Here is an 11730-nt window from a genome sequence, read left to right as displayed (position 1 = left end):
CAATAATTATTGTAATGCAACCGTATTTCCCAATAACTGCACATGAGAGAATTAAGTTAGAAAATATTCTATATTTGTATTCTTTATTTTGTTAATTTTAGCAAATGTCATGAGAGGATGTGTTGGTGCTTCCAGTGGTGTCTGCTAATTAAACAGTTCCTACTTACAGTCCACACAACGGCTCCTCAGGTTCCTAGTAAAAACGTAACATTTTAAATATCAACATCTGATTCAAACCAATTCATGTTCTATAGAAATCAGCACCTTACTTCCCTTGAGAAATAAGAAAATGTTCCCATAAAAAAGTACCCATCATTTCCTATTAAATATAATCTGACGGTTTGGATTAGGGGGTGAAGTATGTTGAGAGATGGGACTTTCACTTGACATGACTGATGTTATTCCTCTCATCCTTGAGGAGATGTTTTTAAGATCAAAACTCCCATGTGCCTAATCCTTACCCATCAAACTTAGACACACATTTACATTTAAACAAATGTACTCAATTTAAGAACCCCAGATGGCAGCACATTGCAGAGCGATTTCACACATGCATGAACACACACATTACACACAGCCAGAAAAGAATGTGAAGGATGTTCATGCTTCTGTATCGTCGGCATGAGGGCATCAAGTTTTTCTCGCCATTCAAATTTGAGACTGTTTTCTAAATTAATCCAGACGAGGCAATTTCCTGATTTCAAAGTGAAAAGCTTCTTATTTCTGGCTAGGATTGAAAATTGGGTCACCATGTTGCCCCTGGCGCTGGAGGCAGAAATGCCCTTGGAGCCGGCTTTAGAGAGGGGTTATGGGCTGTAGAAGGCAGGATATATATACAGGTTTCAACTATGTGTATACTTGGCAATACTGTGTAACGAGAGCTTATTATCCCTGTCGTGTGAGGGGGGGGGGGCGGGGGCACTGTGAAGAGTCCACTGCACACAACAACACAGGACACCCACCAAGTGAAACTGGGAACAGGTACAGTACCAGTGAAGGCTATGAACCTCATCCTGTCAGTGCAGGGGATGAAATCATGTATTGTTTGTAGCATAATGAGTGTTTTAGAACAACCCGCTCTGTGCAGAATTGTAGGTTGGTGCACTGTAATCTGGCATGCTGCATGTGCTAACTCAGTGTAATTGTTGGCATGCAGTGATTCAACCTGAACGGTCACACTGAATACTGTCTTTAGATGCACATGGGCATCTAATAGACTAATAGAAGCATGCTTTCAAAAGTTCGATTTTCAGTTATTTGCTCAAAATACTTTTGTTACTTTTTTATATTACTACCAACAGTCACTTTGAGGTAAGTGGATCTCATCCACATCCTTTTTTATGATGAAGTTTGTAAAAAAAAAGATCTGGACCCACATTTAAAACCCACTTTTACTATCCCACTAAAGTCCCAAATGATGTGGAACGAATCTTCAATATTTCACTTCTCAAGGGACTCTTGTGGAAATGACTGACAGACATCACAGGACATCTGTGACTGGCATGTTGTTGCTTTACAAACCCCTGTGATGGATGCATGTCCTGAATATCTCAGGCTGGTGTCATTGTGCTTATCTGCACTCACTATTCTTAACAAGTGGCTGATGGATCACTGGGATACGGGGTTGGCATAGAGGGGATGGGGGGTTGGGTCTGTGGTGGTTCAATGTTTCACTTCTCAAGGGACTCTTGTGGAAATGCATGATGGGGAGTGAATGATTCTAGGGAGATGGATACATATTTATTGTGTGAGAGCTGTTGAGCAGGAACTCCTGACTGACAAACGGGTGGCTGTGGCTCAGTGGGTAGTGTGCTGGACTTCGAATCAGGGGGTAGCAAGTTCGAGTCCCACTGCAGTCAGCATGTCGTTGTGTCCCTGGGCAAGACACTTCACCCCAAATTGCTCCTGTGGGGATTGTCCACAGTACTGAATAGTCGCTTTGGATAAAAGCGTCTAACAAATGACATGTAATGTAACAAACAGATCCATTAGGCTATGAAGCTATAATGGATAAACTTATAGCTTATAGCCTCAGTCTCAAGTCTTTAATTAAGTGATTTTATTTATTGGACTGTCCTTACATTTAACACTTTTCATAATGCTATATAGTCTGTATGCACATATGCTATTGGTTAATTGCTAAATGTTCTGTCGTTTGCCATGCAGGCAACAACAGGAATTTACCTTTGCATGTTTACTGTAATGTATTCAGCCCAATGTAGTGAATACAAACATGTCTGTTGTTGAACTTGACCTGCATACATAGCTATATGATGCATTGTGATCAGTTTAGCAGATTATTTTAAAGTCTCTTTAATTAAGGGCTGACAGAGATTTGGGCATTAATAGCATACAGGAAGATAAACTTTGGACCGATGCAGACATACAGTATCTGCAAAGCGCAGCGAGGGTACATGAAGTATGCCTACTAATGTCTGCATCTATAGGCTGTATGTCCATCTTCCTGACGTCACAGGGACGCACGGCTTCCTCGCTCGCGGATTGGTCGCCTTTGCTGCGCCCCCCCCCCCCCCCTAGGTAACTTGTGGAGAGTTTCGGGCGGAGCTGAGGAGGAGCGCTTTATATCAGGGTCCTTCCAGTGGAGTGAGCTGGGTTACTGCTCTGCCTCAGGTCGGCGTTTAGTCATCACACGGAGTGAGTCCGCCGAACTAAAGGAACACCTTACGGGAAATAAATCAAGATGCCAGCGAAACAAGACGATGGCGGGTGGAAGAAGTTTGTGTGGGACTCTGACAAGGGGGAGCTGCTCGGTCGCACGGGGAGTAGCTGGTGTAAGTATGTTGCCGGGTGCTCATGGTCAAATTGTAACCGCGCGCTCACCGTTGTAGGAGCGCGCCCCGGTCGCCTCGTGTCTCTTTCCACCTGTTTGATTATACTGCTGCAATCAGGAGCACACCGCATAACGGGGCATTTATGTGACACCGTTAATCACATTTCCACCTGATTTCCATCTCCCTAATTTTGAAACACCTAAATTAGTTGAATGCAGATGTTAATTGGTTGGTTACGGTTAAAACGAGGTCATGACATATGTGGTTGTTTCTAGTGTATCCAGAGAGCTGTCTGCAGTGTAACGGTGTGACCTCCGTCCTGTCCACAGTGGCCGTTAGTTCTCAGGTGAACGTGAAGTTGTCTTTATGGAGTGGACAGTCAATGGTTAAAAATGCATCACGGTCCAAGGTGAGTCAAGGTGACGGGGCCTGCTCGGAAGGGACAGGAGACTATCGATCCGTGTCGGTTTCCTGTGATCAGATGTCACTGTAATCTAGAACAATACCACTGATTAACTTGCTCCACCTTCCTTCTCCTGTTTCTCCAGCAGCGGCACTGCGCATGTCCTTGATCCTCTTCTCAATGTCACACTGCTCCCTCAGTCCAGACTCTAACACCTGGGTACAGTAATGTTTCAGAGACATGATGTATGCTGTGCATCTGCAGCTGGGGGATGGGGGCCTCGCAGGGGCTCATGTTTGTCCTTCTGAGGTCATCAGAAAATGCTGATGCATTTGGAAAGTGTGCCATGCGCAGTGCTGAGTTGAAGATTTGTGGTAAAAAGGCAGATAGGGGAACACATTAAAAATCCAGTCTGTCATGTCTACAGTTTCATTTGGCAGTATAAGTGGAATGTCAATGATCTTTTTTCATTTTGTAACTGATATATGGTGCTCTAGATCTAGGAATGTCAGGTTTGGATGCCCAGAGGACACAGGCGTTGGTCATATGTCCTTGCATCTAACTGATGTAGTAATTGATTCAGGCGGATTGACCTTTTGACATTGCCTCATGCAGCACTGCACAGGGTGAATGTATCGCTAGCTAACTGCAAGGTTACTTTTGGGTCGTGCTTAATTTATTGCAGCCCACAGCGTAGAATTGAAAGGCTCGGTCACCTGTGATTCTGCAGCATTTTCACGCTTAAAGCTGATTGGATAGGAGCTTTGGGCTAATTGTTACCTTGTACTCTAAGCACATGCTTCACACTTGAGTTCCTGTACATCTGTAAGGACAATGGCTGCCACTGTGGGATTGTTTTAATGTGAAGGTTGGCTTTGTCATTCCCATGGTGTCTCACAGGCTCTGTGTGTGAGTGTGCGAGTGTGTGTGGCAGACAGATGGAAAGAGACTTCCTTATGTTCGAGAGGGAAAAATGTCTTTATGTTCAGAATTTTGAGTTTTGTGACAATGACGAAGCCTTTTTTTAACCTTTAAAATGCTGACTAAAGTCCTTTTGTAGTAGTCCTCGCCCCACCTCTAATTATTCAGCTCCATCGAATGTTTTCACAGCCTTTCTTATCACATTTGATCAGAGGGAATGGATTATTTCAAAAAGACCCACTCCCTAAAAAGTGCGTTTTCAGCAGAGGCCCATGTGCAGCAGTTGTAACCTTGAGTCAGCATCATCGTTGCTCATCTGCACACTGCAGTCTCCATTTGTCTCTGCAGAAGTATTTCAGCTCAGGTTCCACGAATACTGAGCAAACTGCTGTCCTGCCCAGATACAGGATTGGTTTTAGGCACTCCAAGTGTTTTGGTTGAAGGTGTTCCATTGTTGGATTTTTGTTTTTGGTTTCACCTGCAGGAGGTTCTGCCCATGAATGTCGCGGTGTTATTTTGACCTTCTTCCTCTGCTAGCATCCCTCAGCATGCTGCTGCCACCAGCAGATTCATACTGAGGCTGCTGGGTCCCCCCTCATGTGTGGCATTTAGCATTTAGCATAGCTCAATGGCCAAAAGAGCTCAATTTAATTATTTATGGTCTAGAGTTTCATGGTGTCATGAGACCATGGAACCTTCTGTCTCATCCTGCTGCACGCCTTCTGGGGAAAAACGGAGTTGTCATGTGAGGAATTAACAGCATCTTTGCCAGTCTGCCATACAGCTGTATTGATGTACATGTAACAGTTACTGTATACACACACACACATCTGGGTGTCAGTTATCAGTTGTCAGGTGGTTGCTCAATAGTAATGTAGGTCTCATAAAGTGTAGCTGTTACATAATGAACACCTGAGTCAGGGTTCCACTCAGTGTAGATTCAGTATCTAGAGGTGATTATTGTTATTGTATAAATATCAGATGGTATGAATATAATGTCGCATATAGTGTCAATGACTCCTATCAAACTGACCAGTCACGTGATTTCTGCAGACTTTGTCCCCCCCCCCCGTTGTACTGAAAGCCTTTCTTCTTTCTCTCCTCCACAGTCAAAATTATTGCCTTCTACGTCGTCTTCTATGGCTGCCTGGCTGGAATCTTCATCGGAACCATCCAGGCCCTGCTGCTCACTCTGAGCAACTACAAACCCACCTGGCAGGACAGGGTCGCCCCCCCTGGTAAGGAGTGGCCCCCACTTCCTGTCTGTCGGGATGCAAGTGAATGCTTTAGGGCAATCAAAAGGGTCAAATAGCACATTGGGTCTGTGGGATTAGTGCCTCATTAGTGATGATATTTGTTTTTTTTTAGATCATTATCCAAACAAACATCCAAATAGACCCCTAGTATTTGTTTTCTGTATGTTTTCCCCATCATGGTCCTACTGTACCTGTACTAGCATCCTGTGAACACACCACAGACTGGTTGCCACGGTGAGGAACCCCAGCTGGGATTTGCAAACCCAAACTGAGCATGTGCAGAATCCAGTCAGAGGGAGGCTGGGGGGCCGCCTCCTCCCTGACTGTTGTTTGACTTAAACAAGAGGCGTATCATGTGTTCACTTGAGGCCATCCAAACACAGTTGTCACACGTAATTCTCCTACGTAATTCTCCTGTCAATGACCTGATCTCTGGTCAGCTGACTAGAGTTTTAAACATGAAGCGAACAGACAAAGTTGTATCAATGTAGGTCAGCAGTTAAGACTGACAAAAAAACACATTTCCTTTCTTTAAGAGACAAATTGTCAATTGCACAGTAGACCATTTAATCATTTGAGCTCATGAGTCTCAACAGAATCCCCTACTAGCATTTCATATGTTATTATTCTGAAATATGCTCCAACGGAACTAAAATCAAGTCTTACATGGCATGTCATTTGACAAACTAGTTGAGTATTAATTGTTATTTTTATGACTAAAACTTCTGTAGTCACTGCACAGAAGAAACTATAGTGAAACCTTGATACGGTTCCCGTTTTGTTATAATGATTACAGTGGTTAACTTATTAATTCCAACAGTATCGCAAAGATTGTTTTATGATTGTAACAAATGCTTGTTAAACCATTTACATTTCAATGTAACTCATTATGGGGGTTGTCTAATTTCTAAAAGTCATTATATTACATTGTATCTTGTTCCTGTGTTCCCGACAGACAGGACCATATTCAGCCTAATATAGCATATTAATATTGATTATCTAAACAGAATCTGCACTAGTTGGCAGCAGTCCGTGTTCCTGAACGTGCCATCTAATATGTCGTGTTTAATAGGCCGGATGATGGGACTGCAGTCTAACCATGAACTGGTTTTACTGTTGATAACTAGCGGCTGATGTGTTCTCCCTGCAGGCCTTTCACACACCCCGCGGTCAGACAAAGCTGAGGTGGCCTTCGACGTGAAAGACCAGGAGACCTACCTGCCTTACACCAAGGCCCTGAGGGACTTCATGACCAAGTATGACGAGAAGTGGCAGGCGGACAAGATGAAGTTCGAGGACTGTGGAGGTAGGTTGAGTTCTGAAGTCCCATTGGCTCCTCTTGTTGAAGTTAGACAACTCTTCACAGAAGCTTTATTATGGTAATATATGATGAACATATAATAAAATATATTGTAGACGCTCAGGCATTATTTGATACCACTTTCCCCCAAAATAATTGAGCCATGCAATTTGATATCCTTGGCAAATGTGGGACTTCTAAGATGTTAAAGATTTGTATTCTTTAAACATTTGACACAATGACAAGTGCACACATCTCCAATCTAAGGCTGATAGCGGACAGAATTGAACATTGTTGCATTATCAAGTACAGGAAGCTCAGTGGAGACAATAGTATTGGCCTTCTTTGAAAAATCATTCCCCCCCCCCCCCCCCCTCCTCCAGAGGAAGCAGTAGAGTACAAGAACCGAGGCGACTTGGAGAGCGATGTGGGCATCAGGAAGGCCTGCCGTTTCTCCAGGTCCTGGTTGGGCCCCTGCTCCGGCCTGGACGACCCTGACTTTGGTTTTAAGGAGGGAAAGCCCTGCTTTATCGTCAAGCTCAACAGGATCGTCAACTTCCGTCCAAAGGTAATTTGAAATATTATACAAGACAAAGGGGTTGTTTGCCGCAGGAAATGAGACTGTCATCGACTGATATCGTGTTGCATGAGAGGAGAATTATTGCTCTTTCAATGTCATTTGATGCCTCGGGGGAAGTGATGCTGCGTATCCTCAAGGTGCAGTTCAAGTGACGGAACCCTATACATTAGTGGTGGAGAAGCTTTATAACTCAACGGCATCCATCAGTCCCCGGATCAGCGACTTGTAAATCATAGCTTTCCCTTAAAAAACTTCTTAAAAATGCTAGTGTATGAGCTCTCCGCTGCTACTTTGATACTTTAAGGATAGGTAGTAAATGCAAGTGCTTTTGACTTGTGTTGAGGTGCATTCAGGCTCTGTCAAGTAAAACAGTGCTTTGGGCCAAGGTAAATATATCATTACCATGATATGTTTGGATTTAATCCTCAATTGTTTTCAGTTAATCAGCTTTTCAGTTTTTTCAGTAGAGAATTATGACCAGTTCCTAACAAAAGGAGTGCATGTTTATTGTTTTATTTGTTCCCGTAATAAAAAGTCTCTCTCTCCTCTGTTCCTGTTCAGCCTCCTACTTCTAACGAGAGTATCCCCGACGAGGCTCAGCCCAAAGTGCAGCCCAACGTCATCCCCATCTTCTGCACCAACAGGGTACACCTCTCTTCAGTTGAAACATTAGCATGCGATTTGCTTTCCTTTGTCTGTTCTTCATTTGTTTCATCTGTCTCCGTCTCCTCCCAGAGAGAGGAAGATGCCGGTAAAGTCGGAGAGGTTAAGTACTTCGGTATCGGCGGCGGCTTCCCCATGCAGTACTACCCCTACTACGGCAAGCTGCTCCACCCCCACTACCTCCAGCCTCTGGTGGCTCTGCAGTTCGCCAACCTGACCATGAACACTGAACTGCGTATCGAGTGCAAAGTGTACGGAGACAACATCGACTACAGCGAAAAGGACCGCTACCAGGGACGCTTCGACCTCAAGCTGACCATCACTAATTTATGACCGGCGTCAGGACCATAAACCTTTCCCTTCCCTCCCCTCCCTTCCTTCCTTCCTTCCTTGTCCTAAACTAAATACAATAGTCATGTAGAAGATTATAAGTAAGGGGGATAGTCTGTAGCGGTTAAGTCAATCACAAATAGTCTTGAATGAATAAATGACAGAACATACCTGATAGGGGACCGATGTAATCTTCCTGCTTTCATCACTAGCTTCTACACTTCTATCTAGCTTAATTAAGAGGAAAAGTAGCAATATGCCTAATAAACATATATTTATTCAGCTGTAAATGAGACTTTTCTCCAAGCCATGGGACATTGTTCATTGATGAGTGTAGAGTAAAATCCATCTCTGCCACGTCTGTCCCTCTGCACATCGCTGCCTTCGTGGTTCCAGTAGATCTTTTTGGCATTAGTCGCAAAATCTGGTCCTTCCACAAACACACATTTCTTCTGTGAGCAAGCTTTAGCAGTTGTGTGTGTCAGATATATATATATACACACACACTCCCATTAAGTAGATGATTGACATTAGTACTCTTCTGATCGGTGTAAGGAAAAGGCTGCACTCCAGGGAACTTCTTTCCTCTTTTTATTCGTCTTTTTGCATCTGATCACGGGGACTCTTTTTTTTCTATTTTCGCTTTGTTAAATCATTTTTGTGGGGGTTTTATTACTTGGTTTCATGCCTTTTACTTTTGATTTTGCCTTTTTGAGTTGTGTGTACAGCCTGTTAGACACTGCCTGCTGTACGGTGCTAACTCAAGATTTTCTTTTTGCTGGATTCATCACAGCATTGTGGTGTAACTCTGAATGTTTTAGCCATTAAAACATGGTGGAATAATTTTATATTTATGCAGTTGTACATTTTGTTTCTTTGCAGAATAATGTAATGTATAAATGCAATACCAAAGTGACAGTTTGGAAGATAAGAGCGCATCAGAAGCAATGCACTACTTGTGAAGATTTCATCCTGTTAAGTGCTAAAGTCAATGTCTCGCCTTCAATGGTTACCTCCTTTTGTTTTGGCCATGAATGTAGTTAGGTGTAGAATGAATTTGAAATCCACCAGATTTTAATGCATTTAAAAAAAGATGACTTCTTACCGAGCTCAGTGGCTTTAGATGATCAATGATGATGACTTTAATATTCCATAGGATCTCATGTTGATGTGCAACACTCACCTTAAACATCAGTCCACTCTCCATCAGTTCATCCAGCTTTGTCATTTAATCAGAGATAGAAACAAATAAAAATCATAATGGATCTTTCTTGTGTTTTCTCTCTTATTGTTTCGAAATCCACATCCTGAACAACTGCTGATCAGAAAGTATTTGAACATGAAATAGTAGAAACCCATAATATAAGTATGAACCTGACCATTAGAATATGTCCTGTTTGTATCTTTCACATTTGTACCCAATCTGAAAGGACCCATGCTATCCAAAAACACCAAAACTGACTGAATTTAAGCGACTCCATTGATTTAAAACAAATAAGCTGTACTGGTTTACTCACTCCATGCCTTGTAACATAGAAATATATATGAATATATATATATATATATATACAATATATTTATATACTTTGTCCTTCTTTTCGTCTGTGTGGCTTACTTTAGCCACCCCCTTACAAGAGTACAGTTGAATGCAGTGACTAAGCTGTGCAGGGGCAGGCTGCCGACACACGGCTCTGTAATTACAGGAGCTGCTGCTGTGTTCTAGCTGACAGAGGGATGTTGTTTCAGACACCACCAGAAAGCACGTATCAGGTCACCAGAAACCGGGGGGCCAACGGGGCCAGCCAAGCAGACCGACAGACGGCCAGGAGCCTCTTATAAACCAGTTCCCTCCGACCAAGAACCTTACTCAGTCTCTTATTGTTCGTTTGCAGTATGTATCAAATATGTTTCCTTCAGGCTTTCCTCCCACAGTCCCCACACTTGTCAAATTGCCAGCTCATAGAGTGCTATTTATAGAGTGGGATATATAATAGGGGTCCCTAGCACATAGAAACTGCCGGATGCTAACTTGCATATTTTGGGCAATTTGCACAATTAGCATCAGGTGCATTCAATAGCATTAATTAGCACTATGCAGACAATAGTTCTGAAATGGCTTGGCAGATTTGGAAAAAAATGTGTGGGTGAGGGGCTTATTGAGGATGCTGAATCCATTTATGACATTTGCAGGATCTAAAATGGCAGTTTTGGCCAGAAAGTGGCCATATTTTCTCCCGGTTGGAGACATAAAATTGCACACTAAGGCTTATATGTTCCAACCTCATGCAATCCCCAAACATAAGAAGCTCTGAATGATTTAGATGGGATGGATAATTCCAGTGCCTGCTGCACAGTGTCTCATTGTTTCAGAATAAGGAAACTGGATCCTGTTGGTTGACCGTGAACAGCCTGCAGGGGAGTCTGCAGCCGTTACACCCGAGACACCATCATCTGAGTTTCCTGAAACACACAGCTGTGAAGCATTGGGCTGTTTCTACCTCCACACCATGCGTGGACTGTTTGGACTCACTTAATGCAGTTAACTGTAGTGTTAACATGCAAAGTGGATCATCAAACACAGGCAGGATCAAACACAGGCTTTTCCTAACTTTATTGTCTCTTTGAGAGGGCCCTCTGGCCTGCCAGGCCCCTGGATGATCACTGAAAAGAGGGAGAAAGGCTCTTAGCAGCAGCTCATCCACCCACACCTCCAGCATCACCTGTGCAGCAACAAACATGGCAAGCTCCATGGCAACAAGGCCAGCACACCACAAAGCAACAGAACACTCCAAATGAAACAGCCAGACACCCACACTGACATCACACAGGGGAGGGGGGGGGGAGATATCTCTGTCAACCATCATCAGGTTACCAGGGGGCTCTGACAGCCTCTTCCTGTCTGTTATCATGCAGATTTGCGTTTGGTTTTTTGTTCTATTATCTAACACCCTTAAAAACAGAGTTCACTCTCAAACTGCTACTGTACATGAACAGGGACAACCAACACTTATGTATGTTGCTTATGTAATATTATCTGTATGTTATGTCTTCCCTGATTAAATAACTGTGTCTTCAAATGTATTTTTGATTAAATATGTGCTGTTTGAGTCTTCCCTGAGAAATGCTGCTTTTCATTCCTTGTTGACACCTGAACACAAGATGGCAGCAGAGCATCAGAGACATGAGACGCCATGGAGCATGAAGAAGGACGGTCTCTGCATCTGGGAACATGTTGGAAACCATGCAAAAAAGAAAATTAACTCTCTCCTGTGTTTTATATTAACTTATTAAAAAACTGCTAACGTTAGGCTATGAAGGAACTACAGCACGGTCACGTCACCACCGCTAAGCTAAAGGCGGCCAATGTTGGACTATATAAAGGTAATAGTATGGACACATGTTTGTTTGTTTTTGTGCAGTTCATTTATTTTTAGGGACATTTCATATCAATAAAAACAGCTGGGCTGACTCCAAACCAAATTGTT

The 11730-nt window shown here is 43.1% G+C and overlaps 1 protein-coding gene across 1 annotated transcript; it reads left to right on the top strand.

The window, feature by feature from the left end:
• Window positions 1–2565: 2565 nt before the first annotated feature.
• Window positions 2566–9511, top strand: atp1b1b (ATPase Na+/K+ transporting subunit beta 1b). Its single transcript, XM_034124092.1, has 6 exons — window positions 2566–2792; window positions 5226–5354; window positions 6523–6678; window positions 7056–7240; window positions 7814–7897; window positions 7988–9511. The coding sequence occupies exons 1-6, from the start codon at window positions 2702–2704 to the stop codon at window positions 8246–8248; spliced, it is 906 nt and encodes a 301-aa protein (XP_033979983.1). The 5' UTR covers window positions 2566–2701; the 3' UTR covers window positions 8249–9511.
• Window positions 9512–11730: the final 2219 nt, after the last annotated feature.

This window comes from Trematomus bernacchii, unplaced genomic scaffold (genome assembly GCF_902827165.1).
Source record: "Trematomus bernacchii unplaced genomic scaffold, fTreBer1.1, whole genome shotgun sequence".
Lineage (NCBI taxonomy): Eukaryota > Metazoa > Chordata > Actinopteri > Perciformes > Nototheniidae > Trematomus > Trematomus bernacchii.
This window is presented reverse-complemented; position numbering and strand designations above follow the sequence as displayed.

What these genes read in the sequence shown, in the direction of transcription:
- atp1b1b (XM_034124092.1), top strand. Translation starts at nt 2,702, where the DNA reads ATGCCAGCGAAACAAGACGATGGCGGGTGGAAGAAGTTTGTGTGGGAC. An exon ending in TCGCACGGGGAGTAGCTGGT is followed by an intron (nt 2,793 to 5,225) that starts GTAAGTATGTTG and finishes TCTCCTCCACAG; the next exon opens with TCAAAATTATTGCCTTCTAC. An exon ending in GAAGTTCGAGGACTGTGGAG is followed by an intron (nt 6,679 to 7,055) that starts GTAGGTTGAGTT and finishes CCCCTCCTCCAG; the next exon opens with AGGAAGCAGTAGAGTACAAG.